This window comes from Phaenicophaeus curvirostris, chromosome 6 (genome assembly GCF_032191515.1).
Source record: "Phaenicophaeus curvirostris isolate KB17595 chromosome 6, BPBGC_Pcur_1.0, whole genome shotgun sequence".
Taxonomy (NCBI): Eukaryota; Metazoa; Chordata; class Aves; order Cuculiformes; family Cuculidae; genus Phaenicophaeus; species Phaenicophaeus curvirostris.
Window position 1 is genome coordinate 40,430,890 of NC_091397.1, and position 23,591 is coordinate 40,454,480.

A 23,591-nucleotide genomic window follows, 5' to 3' on the forward strand; every position below is an offset into this window, starting at 1 on the left:
AAATCTGCAATTTTCAAATTCTTGCTTTTTCTGTCAACCATAAGCCAGGCCACTGTTTATATGACAAGTCCTTATTTAAAAATATAGGCTTTAATTTAAGTGGGAATTAATTTATGGAAAATCTACAGCCATATTACACAGAAGACTGACTAGTATCTCACCAAGTCCCTCCCTTTTGCATATACAAACGTGACCAGCTGTGGCCATATTTCCCAAAGATATTTAGAGGTTGGGATTTTGAGTCTAGTTTACCTACTCCTGGAAACAGAAATACTTTCGCTGTTCCAGCCTTTTCATTCAATATGGAAGTGAGGAATTGAATTTTTTTTTCATCAAGCTCAACTGCTGAACATGAACACAGAAGCATATATTGCCCATCAAGTTACCTGAAGAGGAGTCCAGAAAATCAGTGATGCCTCTCTTGCCTTGTCAGAAGCAGCTCTTTTCCTCTGGTGGCACTCAGAAGTCTGACATGTTCATCAGTACTGAATGGTGATAGATTAAATGACCTTGAGGTAAAAGATAGTGTGAGAGCGGCACTGTTATTTCTGGTTGACTGATCTGTTTTATACATCCGTCTTTAATTTTTTGGTAGTATTCCATTTCTACAATAAGAATGTAGACATGACTAGTAAGTGGAAATTGGCTGCTTCCAAACGCTATGAATTGTGTCATTTAAAAATGTATCTGTACAAACACTGTCTCACGCTGTTTGCAGTTAAATTCTCTGTTGCCTGAGCTGTTAGTGGCAGTGAAAATTGTGTCTCCCATAAACTAAGGTTCCTCTTCACTTTACGTGAGGATATGAAATAAGCCATAATGTAGCAAGTAGTGTAGCAAAGTCCATCTGAGGACCATCAGGGAGTGTGAGAGGGAGATTGACCAGTGGAGCAGGGCCCTCTCACTAACTCAGCAGCCTGCTGGGGCTGGAGTGTCCGAACATCATCCACCTGCAAGCTGCAAGGTTGGGGTTACAAGAGATGGGGAATGGCAGCAAGTTCCTGCCAGAGGAAGGAAACCTACTCCCCTCACCCATACAGCAAAGCCCCAGATCCCCCTGGCGAACAAGTACCAGGTGCTGCAGGTGGAATCCAGCCCTGAGGATGAGGATGGTGGCTCCCACAGCCTAGAATCCTTCCCTAGGCTGCACCATTCTCAGAGAAAGATAAAAACATCCTCCATCAAGAAGAAGAGGAGGGTGATTGTTGTAGGGGACTCTCTCCTAAAAGGAACGGAGGGACCCATTTGCAGACCGGACCCGCTCCACAGAGAGGTCTGCTGCTTACCGGGTGCATCAGGGAAGGAGGTAGCTAGAAAACTTCCTTCCCTGGTTCACGAAACAGACTACTATCCTTTGATAGTAGTCCAAACTGGTAATGATGACCTAACAAACAAAAAGGCCAAAGCCATCAAGAATGGCTTCAGGGCAATTGGGAAAGTGATGGAGGGCTCTGGGGCACAAGTAGTATTCTGCTCCATCCCAATGCTAAATAGAGAGGAGGGGGAAGCCAGGATGAAGAATTCGATTAATACCTGGCTCCGAGCCTGGTGCGAGGAGAGGGGCTTTGGCTTTTTTGATCATGGGGGGGCTCACGCACCCCCAGGCTTTCTCGCTAAGGGCGGGACACATGGGTCTCCTAGGGGGGCTAAAGCCCTTGCCAGAAACCTAACCAAGCTCATAAATCGAGCTTTAAACTAGATGTGAAGGGGGAGGGGGTTGAGCCCAGGCTAGACAGGAATGAGCCTGGATGTGGGGAATTGGTGATTGGGAGAGGGTGCGCGGGCGAGGACCACCAGTACCTCACCGCACAAAAAGTGGGGGAGAACACACCTCGGGGTGTTAAGGGAGATGCAGGCACTCTGGTGTCAACTACTCCAGTTACCAGGCAGTTGGGAACGAACCCTGTTCCCTCTAGGAGGGCTGTAGGCTCGGCAGCTCAGCTGAAGTGCATTTACACCAATGCACGCAGCATGGGAAATAAGAAGGAAGAGCTGGAAGCTGTCGTAGGGCAAGGGGCCTATGATGTCGTTGCCATCACGGAAACGTGGTGGGACGACTCATACTGGAGTACGGCTATGGTGGGGTATAAGCTTTTCAGACGGGACAGGAAGGGTAGGAGAGGAGGTGGGGTAGCCCTCTTTGTAAGGGAGGACTTGGACATCACTGAGATGGATTGTGGAGATGAGGAGGTTGAGTGCCTGTGGGTCAAAATCAGAGGAGCCCACCAGAAGGTAGATTTTGTGATGGGAGTCTGTTACAGACCACCCAACCAAGGAGAAGCAGCTGATGAGCTCTTCTATAAACAGCTGCGGTCAATCTCTAGATCGATGCCTCTGGTTCTGGTGGGAGACTTCAATCTGCCTGATATCTGCTGGGTGTACAACACAGCAGAAAGGAAGCAGTCTAGGAGGTTCCTGGAGTGCGTGGGAGATAACTTCCTTGCACAGTTGGTGAATGAACCAACCAGGGAAGGTGCCCTCCTGGACCTCCTGTTGGTGAACAGAGAAGGCCTTCTAGGGGATCTGGCGGTAGGTGGACGCCTAGGACTAAGCGACCATGAGATTATAAAATTTTCTGTTCTAGGTGAAGTGAAGAGGGTGGTTAGCAAGACAGTAACATTAAATTTCCAGAGGGCAGACTTTGATCTCTTCAGCAGGCTGGTTGGTGAAGTCTCATGGGAGACAGTACTCAAGGGCAAGGGAGCCCAGGAGGGCTGGGAGCTCTTCAAAGGGGTGGTCCTAGCAGCTCAGGAGAAAGCCATCCCTGTGGTCCGGAAAAAAAGCCGGCAGGGGAGAAAGCCAGCTTGGTTGAATAGAGAGATCTTGAGGGATATCAAGAAGAAAAGAAATGTTTATGGCCTCTGGAAGAAGGGACAGGCCTCTTGGGTGGACTACAGGAGGGAAGTGAGATTGTGTAGGGAAAAAATCAGAAGGGCTAAGGCTCAGCTAGAAATTGGATTGGCCAAGTCAGTGAAAGATAACAAAAAATCTTTCTACAAATATATAAATAATAAAAGGCGGACTAGGGAGACCATACAGTCCCTATTGGACACAGAAGGGACAACAGTAACAGGGGATGAGGAAAAGGCTGAGGTACTTAATGCCTTCTTTGCCTCAGTCTTTAGTCGTAAGGAGGGTCGTTCCGTCTGTGTACAAACCCAGGAGCTAGAGGAGCAAAATGAGGCTCCCATGATCCAAGAGGAGGTGGTCAGAGACTTGCTAGCCCGACTGGACAGTCACAAGTCTATGGGGCCGGACGGGATTCACCCTAGGGTACTGAAGGAGCTGGCGGATGTGCTGGCCAAACCCCTTTCCATCATCTTCCAACAGTCCTGGAAGACTGGGGAAGTCCCACTGGACTGGAGGCTGGCTGATGTTGTGCCCATCTACAAAAAGGGCCGCAGGGAGGACCCAGGAAACTACAGGCCTGTCAGTCTGACCTCAGTGCCAGGGAAAGTCATGGAACAGGTGATCTTGAGTGCTATCATGAAGCACATGCAAGAGAACCGGGTGATCAGGCCCAGTCAACATGGGTTCACAAAAGGCAGGTCTTGCCAGACTAACCTGATCGCCTTCTATGACAAAGTGACCCGGCTGCTGGACGAGGGAAAGGCTGTGGATGTGGTCTTCCTGGACTTCAGCAAAGCCTTTGACACAGTTTCTCACAGCGTTCTGCATGAGAAACTGTCAGCCTCTGGGCTGGACAGGCGCACACTCTCCTGGGTGGAAAACTGGTTGGATGGCCGGGCCCAGAGAGTGGTGGTAAATGGTGTGAAATCCAGCTGGAGGCCAGTGACAAGTGGGGTTCCCCAGGGCTCAGTGCTGGCTCCAGCCCTGTTCAATGTCTTCATCAATGATCTGGATGAAGGCATCGAGTGCACCCTGAGCAAGTTTGCGGACGACACTAAGCTGGGTGTAAGTGTCGATCTGCTGGAGGGTCGGGAGGCTCTGCAAAGGGATCTGAACAGGCTGGACCGCTGGGCAGAGTCCAATGGCATGAGGTTTAACAAGGCCAAATGCCGGGTCCTGCACTTGGGGCACAACAACCCTATGCAGTGCTACAGACTAGGAGAAGTCTGTCTAGAAACCTGCCAGGAGGAGAGGGACCTGGGGGTGTTGGTTGACAGCCGACTGAATATGAGCCAGCAGTGTGCCCAGGTGGCCAAGAAGGCCAATGGCATCTTGGCTTGTATCAGAAACGGCGTGACCAGCAGGTCCAGGGAGGTTATCCTCCCTCTGTACTCGGCACTGGTGAGACCACTCCTCGAATACTGTGTTCAGTTCTGGGCCCCTCACCACAAGAAGGATGTTGAGGCTCTGGAGAGAGTCCAGAGAAGAGCAACAAAGCTGGTGAAAGGGCTGGAGAACAGGCCTTATGAGGAGCGGCTGAGAGAGCTGGGGTTGTTTAGCCTGGAGAAGAGGAGGCTGAGGGGTGACCTCATTGCTCTCTACAACTACCTGAAAGGACGTTGTAGAGAGGAGGGTGCTGGCCTCTTCTCCCAAGTGACAGGGGACAGGACAAGAGGGAATGGCCTCAAGCTCCGCCAGGGGAGGTTTAGGCTAGACGTTAGGAAAAAATTCTTTACAGAAAGGGTCATTGGGCACTGGAACAGGCTGCCCAGGGAGGTGGTTGAGTCACCTTCCCTGGAGGTGTTTAAGGCACGGGTGGACGAGGTGCTGAGGGATATGGTTTAGTGTTTGGTAGGAACGGTTGGACTCGGTGATCCGGTGGGTCTCTTCCAACCTGGTTATTCTGTGATTCTGTGAAGTAGAGGTATTCACAGCAGGGAGAATGTTCGAAACTTCTGAGCAAGGAAGGGAGCTTATTTGCAGAACTCTGTGGTCAGTCAGGAAATTTGTGCTTGGGATTGCCCCAACCCTGGTGCAGGACCTTGTACTTGGCCTTGTTGAGCTTCATGAGTTTCACATAGGCCCACGTGTAAAGCCTGTCAAGGTCCCTCTGGATGGTGTCCTTTCCCTTCAGCGTGTTGACTGCACCACACAGCTTGGTGTCCTTGGCCAACTTGCTGAGGGAGCACTCAATCCAGCTGTCCATGCCTGTGAGAAAGATGCTAAACAACACCAGTCCCAATACCAACACCTAAGGAACAGCACTTGTCACTGGCCTCCACTTGGACATTGAGCTTTGGCTTCTTAAAAATCCACAAGCTTATGTGAATATGTTAGCCTATAAATATCTGGTGTTCTTTCAAGAAATGCATCCTGCATCAAATATTATTGTAATAATAATGGTAAATATTGAGGCACATAAAGTCAGGTAATCTGGTTTCTATTTTTATTTCTATTTCTATGACTTGCTATGTGGCCCTCGTTGAGCTTTTTTGTGCCTCAGTCTTCTCACCTCCAAAATGAATTTAAGATAATAAAATAAAATAAAAGCACCTTAACTGTTTTTTCTCCAGCTCTGGGTTTTGATCAGGTACTCTGCTAATGAAGTTCCTCCATTGTGTGAGGTTTCACTGAATGTTGATGAGCTTTGAGATATTTGAAAGAAAGGCATTATTAGTACATAAATTGTCTACCTTGGGAAGTATCTTAATGATGAACATGCCATTCTTTGAGTCTTCCTAGAAGGCAAGAGTCATAATCCTGCATGTATTAATATAGCACAGATGAAGTACAAATCCAGAGTGTCAGGGGGTGTCAGGTGGTCGCAATTTCTACTCATTTGATATAGACAAGTCTCTCTTGAAATAATACCGTAACAGTTTCTAAAACAAGTCATTGAGATTTATCCCACATCATTAAAACCTTGCCACTTATAATACACCTATTATCAATGCCCTTTTCCACTGCAGCTTCTAATTATCTGAATTTGACACTGATTAAATACATTCATGACTTAGAAACTGAAATAAGGCAGTATGTTAGAGGAAGATAACACAACTTACATTGGTGAAACTACAATGCTTTTTTTTTTTCTTTCTAAATATGCCCTTTAAACAAAAACTTAATTCTGGAAAGAAGTGCAGAATTATGTTAATTATAATTATTCTTGGTTAGGTAATAAGAAGTTGCCAAAGTCTGGTTTTTGCTTTGAATATCTGCTGATATGCTGACTGAAGCTGAGGAAGATTTGGATCTTGATCTTTTTCTTGATCTTGAAAATTTGTTCAGTGCTGTTGTTGTGTAAATGATTGTAGTGTCACTGTTGTGGTAAACTGTTAAATTGTCTTGGTTCTACTCAGGTATTAGAACCTGGTTTTTCTTCATTAAACTTAGCACAGAATCAAGGAGTAGCATGGACATAATTTTTTTTTTAAAATGTATTTTTGAAGGTTGAGGGTAAAACCTGTATTGTTCATATATACTTTAGCATTTATATTTTGTGGTTTGAATAATGCCTGCCATTTTCGTTACTTTACTCATGGCACTTGATTTCTTATTGGGAAGATCTGAAAGATTTTCCTCTGGAGTTCTAACAGCAGCTGACTTTTAGTTAATATCTCCTTTGCTGAGATTAATTTCTTCATTATTTACCCCTTGTATTTCATATGCTCAAGTCATAGAACATGAGATAGAAATGTGGCTTGGAGAGAACTCAGTCTTATTTTCAGTTCCATAGAAAGGTCAGGGGTTTTGTCTTTATATTAAACACACCGAGTTTCTCTTTTTAAAGGTAGCCATATTAACCACTGTCTTATTTACAGTATAATGCAAATATGAAATAATCCCTGTTAGTTCTGCCTGTAGCAGCAGTGTCAGGATGCCTGTCACACGTGTATTTCAAGTTCTGTGTCACCGAGAGCTACTCTATGCCACATGATGTAAGTTAGATTAATGTGCCCAAAGCAGCCATTGGCTCCTGGGTGTTTCGAATATCCCAGAACCATGGGGGTTTCAGATTCATCTGCAAAGGATGCACACACTTTTTTTTTGTAGACTCTGGACAGACTCTGTTGTAGCACTGGGCTTCAAGACTTCAATCTTCATTTGCCTCTTCAGGGATTATTAGCAAGCTGGAAAACCACTCTGTGTGAATGACTTTAATGACAAGCTAACATTTTTATTATTGAAACCACATTATGAAATTGATATTTTTATGCTAATTTCTTCAATATTCTAAATTAGATTTCTGGACATCAGGAAGACAGCTCTCATCAGATTTGTGAATAAACTGATTAAGCTTAAAGTAGCTGTTTTTTTTTTTCTTGTCAACAGACAATCATAATATCTTATAAAATATGTAAAACAGAGGCAAATAAATGTGTATCATTCAGTTATCACTATTGCTACTTTTTGCTCACGTGATAAGGTAAGTGTATAGAGATGATTTATCATTTTCAGAAGGGACAATCATATCTGGGGTATAAATTATTAGACTCACCATGAGAAAATGCGATATTTTCCTAAGAATGTGACAAGAAACACGCAAAATGCAATCTCTGAGCATGATCACCTAGAAAGACTAATTCCTCAAGATGATCAACAGGATCTTTTATTTTACAAATCTCCTTTAATTTAAGTGCAGCATTTGAAAAATAATAGGTGCCGGCAGAATCCTGGGTCTCAAAGGGAAAGGAGGGAGGGGGGAAATAGGGAATTTCTAAGACAGAAGGAAATAATTGAGTTTCAGATAAGGTCAAAAGAAAGCAGGATTTCTTCCTAGAAGAGACTTAACATCCATTTTCAAGGGTGTACCAACATACCTGTTTGTCAGTCATAGGCATGTGTATATATACTATGTATGACCTGGGAGTGCAACACACAGAGACGTGTCTTTGACAACTCTCTGCTAACTATCCATTTAAAAATAAAGTCTGTATTCACTATCTATCTGTTTTTCATTCAGTAATAAGAGATGTGAGTACTACTGATGTGTGTTGACTTTTGAGTCATGTTGCGTTCTTATTTTGGAAACCGACTACGGGGAGTAATACCAGGTAATTAGGATTGATATTTAGCTCTTCTAAGGATTTTGCATCTGTAGACAGAAAATCCCTTTAACTGCCGTCATTATCTACATTTAACAGGTGGAAAAGGTCACACAGAAATGTGGAATAACCTGATGGAGGAGTCCCAGACCCAGGAACTAAACGCAGTCCCTGAATTCTTAAGACAGCGTTAAGTCATTGAGATGCCAAGAACTGCAGAAATTAGTTGTAGCGTTGTTCAAAGAATCCTCTGAAAGACGGAGAATGGCAAATGACATCTCCCCTTAACTTTGGTGAAGCCAGGATTTCACATGGGCATGGAATATGATAGAAGAGGTAACTTGGCTGCACATGTAAAAAAATGACCAAAAAGCAACACTTAGGTTACACTCCTCTAGAAGTTCTAATCCTGAAGACTTATTATTTCAAACTAACTTCAATACTGGGAGGCAAACAGATGACTGTAGGATTAACAACCTGTAAACAATGGGGAAAGGCAAAACCAAGACAATAAATATGGAATTACAGAATACTTGAGATTTTTAACAAGCTAAGAGATTTCAAATGGAAATGAAATCATGCTACATTTTTATGTAGCCACTTGCTAACTTTGTAACATGATGTGTTGCAGGTTTTGACAATCTGGCTTTTGACTAGTTTACCTAACAGTTTTTGTCTATACTTTTCCTTTACATGGCTTCATTCATCCAGTAGTCTGGCAGAATATAATTTCTGTGTCAAAGAGCCAGAAAAGATATATGAGATTTCTCTCAGTGTCTTTAAACTCAGCTGTTAAAAAGCACAGTGAAATACATTTCAGGACACTTATCACGGTCTACATTTACAAAGGTGTTTGTGTCAGATGGTATTGCCTCAAAAATGATTAAATACTCTGGAAGCAGAATCACAGAAGACAGGTTAATTACATAGGGCAGCTGGATAAAACTTTCTTTAAATGACAGAAATCGGAGCATAAGGGATATGTGTTTAGCATGTTCTGCTTTGTCCTGTTCATAAAATTCGAGGCCAGAAAAGGTGGAGCATTAAGTCTTTTAATCTGACCTACTATATGTCCCTGGCCACTAAATGTTATCCAATTATACCTATGGTAAGTCTAATTACTTCTGTTGGGATACGCTGTATTTTCCATAGAGACATGTTGTTTTACTTGGAGACTTCCAGAGAAGAAAGCACAGCCTCCCTCTGTAATTTGTGCCAATGATGGCTTGTTCCCATTGATAACATTTCTAATTTGAATTTGTCCAACATCAGCATCCGGATGCCGACTTTCTGTTACTCCTTCCCTGTACAACATTATCGGGCCTTTTAATTCCCAGCCATTTTCCCCTATGAATGTATGTAGACGCTGTTACCAAATTGCATCTCCTTCTTAGTATAGTAAGTGGCCCAATGTCTTTTTATACAACCCTTAAATCAGCTTTGAGGCTCATCATTTGACTGTCACATATTTTTGAAACATGCCCTTGCAACTATATGCGCCACATGCACAGCTAGCATTCCATGGACAGCCAGGATGCTACGGCACAGGGAGATGAAATCACCTCCTTGCTCTTCCTCCTCTTCTGATACTGCATGAAGATGTTGGGCAACCAGCTGTTCATACACCCAACGTATGCTTTATTCGCACCTCATAGAATAGAATTGTGAAGGTTGGAAAAGAACTCTAAGATTGTGAAGTCCAACCATCGACGTAACACCACCATGCCTACTAGACCATGTCCTGAAGTGCCACATCTACACTTTTTTTTTTGAGCACCTCCAAGGATGGTGGCTCCACCATTTCTCTGGGCGAGCCTGCTCCAATGCTTCACAGCTCTTTTAGTAACAAATTCTTTTCTCATACCCAATCTAAACCTTCCTGGTGCAGCTTGAGGCCATCTCTTAGCACTTGTCCTTTTTAAATCCAAGCCAAACTGAACCATTTGCCAAGTCTGCTTGGTGTGTTACGGGGCACAACAAAACCGCTTTGTACTGCACCCGGAGTCCTGCCCCCCGGGGAACGGCCACGGGGAAGCCTCCAGCCCCATCACAGAACACCCCCCGACGCTGGGTGGGCGGCTGCCATGGGCAGACTGGATGCTGCGGCACAGGGAGGTGAAATCACTTCCTCGCTCTTCCTCCTCTTCTCACAGCGGACGAAGGCGTCGGGCACCGAGCTGCTGGGCGCCCGTGGGGGTATCGGGGAGTCCTCCGGGGCCGGAGGGCGCGGGGCGGAGGGATGCGGCGGGGCGGAGGTGCGACCGCTGCTGCCACCGCCCCGCGGCGCCGCCTCCCCGCCGGGTCCCCTCCTTCCCCCGCTCCCCCGGCGGCCGGGAGGCTCCGAGCGGGACCGAGCGGAGCCGGGGCAGCATGCCGGCCGCCGCGCCGCCCCCGCTGCACCCCGCGGGTGAGTGTCCCCTTCCCTCCATCCCTCCCTCCATCCCCGCGGCCCCCCCGCCCCGGCTTGGGTTCGGGAGGGTCGCGCTCCGCGCTCCGGCCGCCCCGGGCCGTGGGAAACGCGCCGGGAAAACTTTCCGCCGCGGGTCCTCGCGGGCTCCTGGTGGCGGAGGGGCGCGGGGGGCCTTGTCCGTAGCGTCTGGGCTTGGAACGGGGGCTCGAGAGGGGCGGAGGGAGGAGCGATTCCCGCTTGGTGGGGCCCCGGGGGAAGGAAGGGCGGCTTTCCCAAGGCACGAAGTTGCTGTGGTTATTCCACTGTGCTTCAACTACTCGTATTTTTTTTTTGTCTGCATTAAAGCCCTCCCAAACCCCTGCTTTTTTTTTTTTTTATGGTAGTGGGTTCGCTGCACAGCCTTTGGGAAGTGGAACGAGAAGCAGCTGGGGTGGGGGGGTGAGGCTGTGTGTGCCTTTTCCTCGGGCTCAGAGACCGGGATCGAGCTTTGAAGTCTGAGCGTGAAGTTAGCGTTTACTTCTCCGACCGGCGGTGTCATCTGTCCTACAGTAACAATCGAAGACTAGAAGTTCTTAATAGTTGGTGTGAGTACAGCTCGCTTGGAAGGGATGCTCGTGGGCTGCTTAGACAGCACTGACGCTCTGCAAGGAAAAAAAAAAAGTAAATAGCACGTGATGGAAGGGTTTTAAGCACATCTGTGTGATAAAATGCGCTTAAGGGGGGTGAATTTCCCCTGTGCTGGGAAATTGCTACAGCTGGAGCTGTGTGGGTTATAGGGTGCGGAGGGCTCTTGTGTCAGACGCTGTGACATGTGGTAGCCAAACTTCCCTGGAGAAGAATGCTGGTTGTGCCCTTGTGTCCCCTGACTTAGAATCATAGAATGGTTTGGGTTGGAAGGGACCTTAAAGATCACCCAGTTCCAACCCCTGCCATGGGCAGGGACACCTCCCACCAGGCCAGGCTGCCCAGGGCCCCATCCAGCCTGGCCTTGAACACCCCGAGGGATGGGGCAGCCACAGCTTCCCTGGGCAACCTGTGCCAGGGCCTCACCAGTCCAATAGTGAAGAAATTATTCCATATGTCTAGTCTAAATCTGCCCCTCTCCAGTTTATACCCATTGCTCCTAGTCCTGTCATTACAAGCTTTTGTGAACAGTCCCTCCCCAGCTTTCTTGTAGCCCTTTCAGGTACTGGAAGGTCGCTATAAGGTCTCCTCAGAGCCTTCCCTTCTCCAGAGTGAACAACCCCAACTCTCTAAGCTTGTCCTTGTGTGGGAGGTGCTCCATATAACTTCTGTAGTTATAACAGTTATGTTTGCTCCTATTTAATAACAGAATGGATATTTGTAGGAAAACTGTTCCATAACTTCTCACTGTGCAGTGTTATTTTTTTCCTTTCTGGAGGGGCATTCAGTACACAAGGTCAGCAGGACTGGATGCGCCACTGGTTTGACACAGCGGAACAGTTTTCAGATTTTTAAACACTGTGTTTGAGAACAACCCCATAAACTGAAACATTTGCTACACTTTTGTACTGAAAGGTTTCCTTTTTAAAAACAAACAAACCAACCCCTCCAACCAGTATAAAAAAATTCTGGCTCTTCCTGTGAGCATTTAGATTGCAACCTGTATTGTGTGAGGGGATAATCTAAGAGTTCATCACTAAACCTGGTAGCTCATTATGCATGCTTTTGCTACTAGCTTTATATAAAAGTGAAAATGTACATGTATGCATGTTTGCATTGTCTTGCCACCTCCTTGTCTCCTTTTTTTTTTTGACACTTCTTGTGTTTTTTTTAATATGGTCTAAATGCAGTTTTGACACTTTGAAATGTTGAGAACCAGCAAAGTCCTAAAACAGTCAGCAAGTGAAGCCAGGCTTACAAAACACAGCTACTTTATGTAGTAGAAGTGCAGTTATTATAACAACTCTGTCATGCTTTTCTCAAAAGGTGGATGCATTTTATGAGTTGGGAAGCTGTCCTGCGAGTCTCTGGATAAAACTGATCCTGCACAGTTACGAGTCTCTTTCTTGTAGTGTAACGGATGTCGATGTCCTGAAATGGCATAACTCTTTCCATGAAAAATTTCATAGGATGTTAGGACACATCAGCTGAGATGTAAATCTCAGCTTCTGTAAATCTCCATCTGTAGTTCATTAACCTGAATTGGTTAATTGGACTTAAACTGTCAGCAAAGAGAAGATAACTTGCTTTTAATTTGAGATATTGGCAGCTGTTCAAGCATCTGAATTTGAGCTCTGCTAAAGTTACCTTGTCTTTACTGGGTTTTTTTTATACTCAAGTTGATTACCTTGGGCATGCTAAACTGAGTTTTGAATGTATCTTTACCTGTTCGCGTCACTTTATGCTTTCTCTCTGCCTGCACTGCTGCTTTTTCTAGTCATGTTCTGCAGACCTTCACAATTTTGGCATCTGCGGGACTTTAAGCATGTGGTGACTAAGGGAAGTTGTGTGGGATTCATTTCCCCAATTTCTAAGACTGCTTAGCTTAGTTTGTTTTCTGTAGCAACATCTATAGTTTTGTAAAAATCAGGGAAGCTGGTGGTCCTTCCTTCTTTTTCAACAGCTCTAGGGTAAATTGGGTTGTTTTCTGTTACTGCTTTTCCTCTTTTTCTTCGACTTGATTATTAAACATTTAATAACGTTTCGAATTAGCATTATGGAGACTTTCTTGTAAATATAATTAGCATCAGAACATTATGGTGACTTTAGCAGCCTCAGTTAGATCTGATCCAGATCTCACTGACGGTAATGTGAATCTTTTAATTAGCTTCAGTGCAACTTGGATCAGAGCTCAAAATGTAGTAGTTGAAAGGGGTGACTGCGACACTTTTTGTCTTCTTAATAGTATGCCATTTTCCAGGTTTTTCTCATTTTAAGGGTGCAGGGTCTGACCTTTTAGAGTGCCCACCAGATGTGGAAGCAATAAAAAAAGAATGGGGAGCTACTGCGTCAGTTAGGTCTAATGTAAATTTGGAGTTTCGCTATTGCTTGCAAATTGTTTGTCTTACCTAGCAGTAGTTTGTTTTTATTGCAAACGGAAGTCAGACATATTTACCTTCCCTCTGTTGCTAGTGTAGTTTACTCAGTCTAATTATCGTAAGCATGAAAAACAATTATTTATGTCCTATATTCTTAGAAAAAGCTCTCGGTAAGCATTCTGAAAACACCATCTCCCACTCAATCAGTATGGCTAGCCTGTGCATATACTCCCATTTTTTGAGTTTTCTTGTCACCTCAAGTAACGTATTTAATGGAGATGGTGAGAAATATCTGGTGGTGTGAAAATCTTGATCTTTCTGCTTGTCATTGTGCTGTAATACCTAATTAGCGCTGGCTTAGAGTTTTCCTCGAAAAACCCATTTTGTTTTATAAGTTCTACAAAACAATTTATTTTACAATGTTGACTTTAATATATGAGTCTCTTCTGAAAGTGTGGTTCTGTAATAACCACATTCTGTTGGGAATTCTACATTTATATACGAGTTAACCTCTCTTCAATGTGCTAAATTTCCAAAGAAAACTTTTGAGTCATTACTCGTTTTGCAAACCAGATGGAGAATCAGACTATGTCTGGGTCCTTCCTTTACTTGTGCAGCAAGGTTATTGGTAATAAAGGATCTGGAAGCCTAATTAAACCCTCAGTGACACCTCTGCAAACTCTCTTATTTTCACTGGATTTGCTCAGTTGCAACCCATGAGTCATCAAGTTGAGATTTGGGAAGCAATGCAAATAAAATCTTCTGCAAGAAGAAATGGAATCCTGCTTCTTTGACTGAGGCAACGTTGGCTAACAGGTTTAAAAGGCAGTGAAGGCTTACTTTGTGATGAAACATGAATAATTAATTTGAAATATATGGTAGTTCAGGAGTCAAGAGCATCAATGTGAAACTGAAACTGTGTACACTGAGCTTTGAGAAACACACAGAGGGCTTTGCCAGATGGATCCTGGCAAATAGCTCAGCTAAGTATGATGTTTTTTTCTCTCTCTGTCTGTTTTGCCCATCTCCTGAAAGGTTCTTCACTGAAGGCCCTGGACTGCAGAGCTACTGGGGCAGACCCTAAAGCTATCAAACTGCAGAAAGCAGCCATTGCTGTTCCCAATAAAACACGCAGCCTGTCATCTTTCAAGGAAATTAAGTAAATGAGCAGTTTCATAATATTCTTTTTTTGGTTTTAAGCAGGGTAACAACTTAAACTGAGCCTCACACCTCCAAAGGCACTGATTCATTTCACGTGCAGTCTTACATTTCACTTAGTCTTTACAGATTATGCATCTGTATACTTCTTCAAAGGGCTTTCTTTATGCTCTCTTTTTAATTTGCTACCCTTAAAATGTCAGAAAGAAGATAATGAAAGTGGGGTTCTGCTCTAAAAAAAAAAAAAAAAAAAAAAAGGCAAAAATGATGGTACTTCTGACTCATTACCAGACTACATGAAGTCTTTACCTTCATCTGCTGCTCTGGGGGTGATTCAGCTCAGTTTAACACTAACACATGGCAATAGCCATCTGTGTTTGCTGTAAATATTTTATTTTTTAATTACAAATGGCTTGATTTAGAAAATCCTAAACTGTACAGTGGGGTGGCTGTGGGCCTGCAGGGGAAGGAGGTGAGCGCCTGAGAAGGTAATTTTTGCCCAGCCACTGTTGCCAGGTCAGAAAAGGGTGCATGACACTTAGAGGGCAAACCAGGCTGCCCTGTGGCTGTCTGGACACTACTGCTCCATCCTGGGGGAACCTGGACAGGAGACCATCAGGGCAGGCAAAGGTGCCCTGAATATTTAGCAAAGGAGAAAGAGGGAAGGAAAAGCTTCAGTTTATCTTCTTTGAGGAGAAAGAAGGAATGGTAGCTGCTAAATGTCATTTATCTGTCATGGTTCTTGTATGGTAAATATGGTCACATGTTGCTGTATGCTGAGCCTCCTACATGCAATTCATTTCAGGATGGCACCCACAGTAGGGTGAGGGGTGACACAGAGGCACCATCATCCTCAGAATGGAAAAATCCAGAGCTCATCTAGTCACAGCAAGGGATCACATGTGGGCATCCCTCAGGCTCCTTCCCCCAGCTAAAGTCCAGCCAGCTGCAAGGTTTTCCACCCAGGCTGTCCCTCCAGACAGTCCTTCCAAGCTTAGGAACTCTTTTGCTACATCATCTGTCTGTCTTTTAGCTACTGTGGTACTCTTTGCCCTCTGGATCTCCCACTAAGCCAGCAGTCTGCATCCCAAAACTGGCAGTGAAAAGGGAGTGAGAAAAATGGACAGGGAGAAGGGAGCACAGTCCTTTCTTTCTTTCTAGAGTGAAAGACTAGGCAAGAATGAGAATGGACATTTATGGGACTGAAAGATCTGGAGATCTCTAGTTTCCAATTTGCATGTCATAATGGATGTTTATTTTATTCTTGAAATAAAAAGCAGATATCCTGAAGATATTGTGTATAATGCAGAGTTTTGAAGTTGCCTTGCCTTCTCTAGTAAGGGCAGGGATTGGGTACAAAGGTGTACGTCTCCTATACTCTTGCACTCTAGCCACTAGGACATTTTGTTTCCTTGCAGCTGATGCTTTGGCACTCACTTAATGGGACTCGACATATTTGGCCAGGAGAAGCTTTATTTCTGTTGGTGACGTATGGGACAGAAGGAACCTAACTTGACACGCAGCTGAGTTTGCAGGGCTGACAGTTAAAGGAAAAATTATATTGCATGCGAATTTAAGCATGCTTGATGTGAAATTGTGAAAGATAATGAACTCAGAATTGCATCATACTAATTTTTAGGCTCTTTAAGGTCTAAAACTGTATATTCACGGAGATACAGGTATTATGTTTTTTTTTTTCCTTTTTGTAAATGAGCCCAGATTAGTTTTTCTTTGGTGAACTTAAAGTAGTACCTGAGCTGCTGAGTGATTTTAGTTTTCTTATAAATTGGGTTAGACTGAGTCAGCAATTGATCTCCATTACAGTAGTGGAAATTGGACATGGATGCGGTGGCATGAATATGACTGGAGATGCCCATTAGGGTAGCAGAAATGGTGTTATAGAAATTAAACTGCTCCCCCCCTCCTTATATTTTTTTCTTTATAACAGTATTAAAACTGTTTTCTAAAGATTCCAGCTGATAAACGATATATTTAATATGGAAGGCTGTTTTGTTTTCCTTTTGCACCAAAAATTCCTTTTGTGCAAATACCATGATGAGCAAGTTTTTTTTATGTAATTGTGTAAAATACATTTTGATCTTTTAAAAATACTTATATTGTGCTCATCTTATTTGATTTTGTAAGCCACAGTTATAATACCATATGATTTATAGTAATATTTTATTTCACAGTGTATTTTATAACCATACCATCAAATGCACACATACTATTTGTTCAATGTGTTAAAAAGATGTATTTCTATGAGGCCAGCTACATATAATCTAATATTATTCAGGTTACAAAGTCAAACCTTTATGACTATTGACTAGCAGTGTTGTCCCCTCAACCTGTGTTCCCGTGCGTTATGATATAAACATTAATTACACTATCAGATGCTACTTTCCTCACCCCCAGGGTGTCTGGCTCCATCAGTGCATATAATGGACAAAGCTTACCTAATGAGCATCTATTTACTGTTTACCCTGGCTGCTTATGCCTTTCACTGCATGCTTTTTGAACCCTGCTGTTAATACAGGCTTATTAACCTGTGGTCTTTTCTGTCATGGTTATTGCTACAGCAACAAACGTGGATTAGCATCTCCATGATGCCTGTAAAGAGGGGACATGAACTACGAGGATATGCACTACTTTCAGTACGAATTAAGGTGCAAAAAATAAAGCCAAAAATACTTCAATTTGGGGAAGAATGCAACTCGAGATGCCCAAGTCCTGAGTTTTGGGATGACTTGGCATTATCTGTGTTGTGTTGTAGTATCTTGTGTCTGAAGTACCTCTTCCAGTATCTTCTCTTGCAGCTGTGAGCACTGAGCCATTTTGTGGCTCAGGTCTTAGGATATTGTTTTGGCTACCAGAAGGTAATCCTTTCGAGAAATCTAGGCTAAGTTGATTGCTTTGAAACTGTGGAATTGGTTGAGAAAAATTCAGTTCTTCACGGATGCACTGCCTTGTGCAGAGAAACTATTTGTCTTCCTGTATGATTTCACTACACAGTTTTCAGCTCTTCTAATTACGGAGGATGAGGTCTCTATGGTCAATAGATTTTTTAAAGCACAATCCTGATTCCAGTTTATCTGTAAAAGAGCATCCACTGTACTCTATAGCAGACAGGAAAAACTGTGGGCACATCTAAACTGTGTTGTATCCAAGAAGGAAGTGAATTGAAGTCATGCTGGCAAATTAATTTTGTTCTGCCTCAATGATGACCTTTTCTCTTAATGTAATCACCTGTTTGTGTGAATCTAGTTTTACCTGTTCTTTAAAAAAATAAATAATCAAGGTGAACTAGAGAAAATATGCAGGTAGATGACCTTTATGTAGAACTGCAAAGGAGCAGACCACGAGGATGGTTCTGTTGCTGGCTCCCAGACCTGTCCCTTTGCTTGAGTGCAGCATTCAATCTGACTTCCCAAACTGCTCTTATTCTCATCTTCACATTTTTCTGCTTCTCTATCACAGTCTCCATCTGCTTCCACTGTGTCAGAGAAGTTCACAGAAATTGCTGTCGGCCAGTATCAAAGCTCATAGGAATTGCTATCAGAAAGTGTATTACTACGGCCTGTTTTGCTCCATTTCCTGCAGTCTGTTCCAGTCCCTCTTATAATTTATTTTCTCCTATCCTCTCAGTCCAGTTCTTCACTAGGTTTCCTTTTTCAGTTTGTGTCTGCCCCTGCTACATGCTGACTGGCTTCTGGACAGGGATACCTAAAGACCAATTCCCCTTCCAGTTCTCTATTCTATTCCTAGCTCTCCTTTTCTCTTCCTGCAAGTTCCAGCTCCCTCTCCCAGCTCCTAATGCATTGTGTATCTTCTTGGCATTTCTTCATCCAACTTCCATTTTTAATCCCCTTCCCATACCCTGTTTTATAAGAAATTTCTAATCCTATCTCATTGGTGGGCCAGTTTGACTTCCGTAACACATGGGAGAACAGTGTAAAACCACCCCCCCCCAATTTCTTCCCTAGTCTTGTTTATCTGTCTCTGTACGTGTTTGTCTACATTCTTAATTTCCTTTGGTAGCAAAATCCCTGTTCTTCCATGTTTTTTTCTGGTATTCCCTTCTAACAAGCCATTTCCAGTCTCCTCTGTTTTCTTTATTGACTCTCAGCCTCCATGTGAGAAGCCTAGCCACTTTTTCCTCAGTCCCAAACTTTTGGTTCAACTGTTCAACTTCCACTTTTTCTTATTAACATTACTGTCTTGGTCTGATAGCTGATGGGGTTTTTGAAAGCAGCCAGACACTGACCTCCAGCTGAAATGACTTGCATAATACCTATGAATGCCCCATCTTCAGGTGTTCCTTTCCTTTGTGACCTGCTCTATCTACTTTTGCCTGAATTAAACAGCTTCTACACAGAGGAGCATTGGCGTTGCCAAGAGGACGGAGACTGTCTTCTCAGTTCTGGTGCTTGACCCGCCTCTAGCAGTTACTGAAGTAGCTGTTGTGGGGAAAAAACCTTTTTGAAACTTGGCTTGAAGCATGCTGGGGTCCTCAAGGTCCACCATAATTCTGAGCTGTCTGAGCCTTTGAAGCTTGCCCAGGCTGGAACTAGCAGGGACTATCCTGTTACATTTGGCACTGTCTTAATCCAGTCCTTGTGGAATTCGACTTTCTTTTTCTACTCTTTTCAAAAATTCGACTTTTTGAAATTTGACTTTCTTTTTCTGCTCTGGATTTTATCTGGACAAAAGTGACACAGTGTGACTGCTTTTGTTGTTGCTGAAATTAACACCATTCCTGTTCCTGACTTGAAAAAATATCTCTGCCCTAAAATGCTGTAAAGCATGGCAGGGAGACAGGGATGAGCAGGAAGGAAAGAAAGAGGATGCTGTGGTTCTTTAAAGAAAAGTTCACCAGTAGTGTTTCCAACAGTAGAGTTGTAAATAATGCCCATGTAAAATTTACTTGCTGTAAAAGGATGCCTGTGATCATATTTTGTTTCCATGTAACTAATTTAGTAAGCTGAGACCTGTCATACTGGTGCTTCAGTCTTGGGCATTAAGTGTGCACTAGCCCTGACAATTGCAACACTTAATAATTTACAGCAAGAGGAGATCAAGATAACATCCTTCTAGAGGACTCTGTTTGCGTCCTGGAGCCAACTGCTGATACACACTGGTAGCCTGTGTGGACTACGCACTTGGCTGCTCTAAGTTAAAGGCCAGAGACATTCTCCACCCTCAAGCACTTTAAGATACTTGTTGGTACTTTGATATAAATTAAAAGTTTGGAGTTACAATTAAGATTCATTTTTTTTCCCTATGGTACTTGTTTTCCATGCCCTTAGCAGGAATTTCTGGGCCTTAAGGAAAAAAACTAGACATTTTTAGTGCTGTACTTTCCCTTCCCATTTAAAACAGTATTTTGTTTATGTTATGTTGGGACTAGTGCATCAAAATAACTCCCAGATATACAATTTCTGTCATGTGCAACTTGACTGCTAATGTTCCTAATGTTCTGGGGAATTTTTGCTGTTGCTTTTGTAAGTGGAGGCTTTCATATTGATCCAAAGCCCTCTAAAGAAATTGTAGAGCTTAAATAGCATCATCCTATGCACAGAAAGCAGTGCCATAATTATATCCTGTTTCAGTGTTGCCTTCTGTTTTAAATTGTGTTGTAATACTCCTTGTAAAAATTTAGTTCCACTGCAACCTGTGACTTGACATCAGAATTAGCTGCTGGGTAGACCATTTAGTTAATTATTGAAACTGTGATCTCAAGCAGGAGAGCCAAGAAGGAATGCAAGATGAGTGAATATATTTTAATTAATGAACAAAAATTATGGACTGGTCAACGGAAGGGATAAGTTTTGAAGGACAAATGGCAGCAATACATTTTTACTTGTAAGAATAGGTGACCTCTGGCAAACCTCGTTGTTTTGCTGGTGTAAAGGGTGTAGCGAGTCAATTCCTTTAGTTACAGATAGGTTGAAGCTTTGGATACACAACTTATTCCGCACTTAAGTCTTCTGAATTCACTTTATTTTAGTCCAGGGTCAGTGTATAAGCCAAAACCCTACAAGAAAAGACTTATAGTGGAATTTTTGTGATTTCCCCCTATGCCTTTGCCCACTCAGTGGGATTGACTGTGACCATCACAAATGGTTTGTGAATTGGCTTTTAAAAATGAGCTGCTGAAGCTGTACTCCCTAGAAGAACAATTTTCTCTCCAGGGAGCACTTGTGCTTTGGTCAGTAGGTTGTTTTCCGATCAGTACTTGTTTCTACAACCTGTTTGAGCCCCTAGATCCCTGTTTGTCCCATCCTCCCAGCTTCTCTAAGGACTTGGTGTGATTGTTTACCTTATCTATTGTCTTTGTCATCTGGAGCTCTGTATTGCTCTGCAAGGTACAGTTTCCCGTTCTTTCTGTCCACGTGTGCAGCTCAGGTGGCACGCGTGGTGCCCTTGACTGGCCAGGCTGCCTTATCCCTTCCACAGCAACACTCCTCCTCAGCCAAACTGCTTCTCTGCAGTTTTCTGCCTCCTTTAACGTTTTGCATCATCCCATATATTGATGCTTTGTGATACACAAGCCTGTCTAGATAGATAAAAGCATAGATGGCATGCATACATCCATCTTAACATTTATAAGGAATATGTATGTTTGATAACCAGTAGCTCTCAGTAAGACAGTAAAAGAAAAAAAAAATTATTCTCTCATGTATAGTTTGCCAGTAGTCAGACTCACGGAAGTGTTTCTGATCCTACCTCTTTTTTCCTCCCTCTCCCACTTGTATATAAATATGGAAACAAGATTTTGAAGGAATATATGTTGTAGCTATAAGATTTGTGTATGGATGTGACCTTTGAGGGCTTTCTAGAAATGCTTGTTACTGCTTTAAGTGTGTGCACTTCTCTGACAGATTTAGGCTTGCTTCATGTATATCAGTTAAAATAAGTACAGCATAACAGGAAAATGACAGAAATCATGACTGAAATATTTGTAACAGGCAATGGAAATAATTTTTTTCCTTTATGTAATATATGTCATTGTGGCCACCTCTTTGACAAGATTTGACACTTCCTCTTTTCCCAGAAAACATTAGGAGATTCCATTACGCATTCAAGTAACTTCCTTTTCATCTTAGAAAAATATGCAACATTATTCTTATTCCTAAAATGATTATGTATTAACTTGTGGCTTGAGTCTAGTTTTGGCTAGAAATTTAGACAGTTTAAAAAGCACAAAACTGCATTCCTGGATTGCTCTTAATTACATAAGACTGCTGTTATTCCATTAGTTATAGAATTGAAAAATAAACTTGGTTTCTGTTTAAAGCTTAGCTTATTTAGTGAAGGCGTGAAACATTATTGATGTTTGGGTAATTGAAACAATTAACAGTGCAGCCAGGCACTTGAAATGAATGGTTTGTAGAAAGGTGTGATAATAGCAGCATAGCTGGGAGAAATACAATCTGTGGGGAAAAGTTGTCATTAGTGCAGCATTATTTTTGTGTTGTACCAAGATTATAAGCATTAAAAATGTCACATGCTGTTCCCATAGTCAAGATAATGCTTTGATGGCAGTAGGTATGTGAGAACCCACTTAAATTCAGAGCTTCAGCAGTTCCTGGTAACCAACATGTTCTGGAGTGGATTTAGATTTCAGAGAACTATTATTACAGCTGAATTTTATTTTTTTCCCACTCCATTCACAGTAGACTTTATTCTGAGTGGCATGTAAATATCTGATTACTGAAAAATCAGTAGCACATACGTAGTCATCTTTTGATAATAAGAGATCACCCTTAAAAAGCAGAATGAAGACAGAAATAACTTGCACAACCACCAAGCATTAGTCACACGTAGCTCTTATATAATGCTTACGTCTTCCATCAGCATGCTGGCAGCTGGGCTTCTTTGTAATGTTTACTTGGAGAAGAAGTACCTATCTCATTTGGCACAGGAAGAAAATGAAGCCAAGAATTAAGGGACGTGCTGGGGAGGCACACAGCGCTTAGCTAGTGAGGGTATTATAACCAAGAAGTGCGCATCATTGTGCATCGAACAAAACCAACAGCACAGTGGAGGTTTGTAGCAGTGTGCTTTCCCCACTCAACTCCTGGCCTTTTGGATCCACTGTTTTCGAGGCAGCAGGAGTGAATGCTGCAGTGCTTGTTGTAGTTTTCATATTTGTTTGTTATTCTAGGTGAGGAGGCGTATTTCCTCTTCACTGTTCTGCCTTGATGAAAAGGACAAATAAAAATACGTCACTTGAAATACTGAAAATGGCTTTTCAGCAGTTGAAAACCAAAATGTAGCAGGCTTAATCTTGCCAGAACACTTGAACATGTGTGTGTTAACCCTAGCACCTAGAAAAATGTTCATATGTGCAGATTTTGCTTTATGGATTTTCCCCCTACACTGACTGTGTAATCATAGTAATGTGTGAAAATGGGTGGCATTCTCTGGGAGATAAGCCATTTGTGTATGGGAACTTCCTCGTAAGGGCTCAGTAATCATTCTGGCTGCTTTGTTTTAGTTTGATCCTGTTAGTTCGTACTTATCGAATGTTTGCTCCCAACTGAACTGCAGGACTATTAAATGGACTTGGAAACACTCCGTGATCTCATTCTGAAAGTTTATTTCTAGAGGCTGAAATGAATTGCATTGCAATCAAATTTTAATCTTAAATATAAGAAATTAGAGTACTTTAAGGAGCCCTTTTTTTTTTCCTTAACTTATTGTTGTGTTTATAACAGTGAATTATGTTATGGCTTGGCTTGTCATAATCACATGTTATGTTTTCTTCCTTTTCCAAATTACACATAAAGGATGGTGCTATTTTTTTGTTGGCTGATGTTCTAAGATGAAATATTGGAGTGAAAATTGTTAATGTCCCTAGGGGATATTCAAGACTTTGTGTGATTTTACATGTTTTTTTTAAAATAAAAATGTCAAACCAAAATATGAGAAACCCAGGACTCCAAATATCAAACAGAATTAAGATGACCTTTCTTTAAAGAAAAAAAATAAATCACATTACTATTAAATGTGCTATGAAATTGCTGTGAGATTACAGCAAAAGTACTATTTCTTAAAAAGAGTTTAATTTACTTAATTTGTTATAGAAGTCTGGAAACTAAATGAATGGTCCAGGGAAATTGA

General features: G+C 42.6%; 2 protein-coding genes across 3 annotated transcripts in view; one reads left to right on the forward strand and one right to left on the reverse strand.

Moving 5' to 3' along the window:
- STAC (SH3 and cysteine rich domain) overlaps positions 1-23,591 on the reverse strand; it is a 598,932-nt gene that overhangs the window by 410,451 nt on the left and 164,890 nt on the right. The gene's annotated exons all lie outside the window — the stretch shown is intronic.
- Positions 10,232-23,591, forward strand: part of DCLK3 (doublecortin like kinase 3) — a 31,829-nt gene continuing 18,469 nt past the window's right edge. For both annotated transcript variants that reach the window (XM_069859856.1, XM_069859857.1), the window contains exon 1: positions 10,232-10,302. In XM_069859856.1, coding sequence (XP_069715957.1) covers positions 10,266-10,302 — 37 coding nt within the window. In that variant the 5' untranslated portion in view covers positions 10,232-10,265. The remainder of the gene's footprint in view (positions 10,303-23,591) is intronic.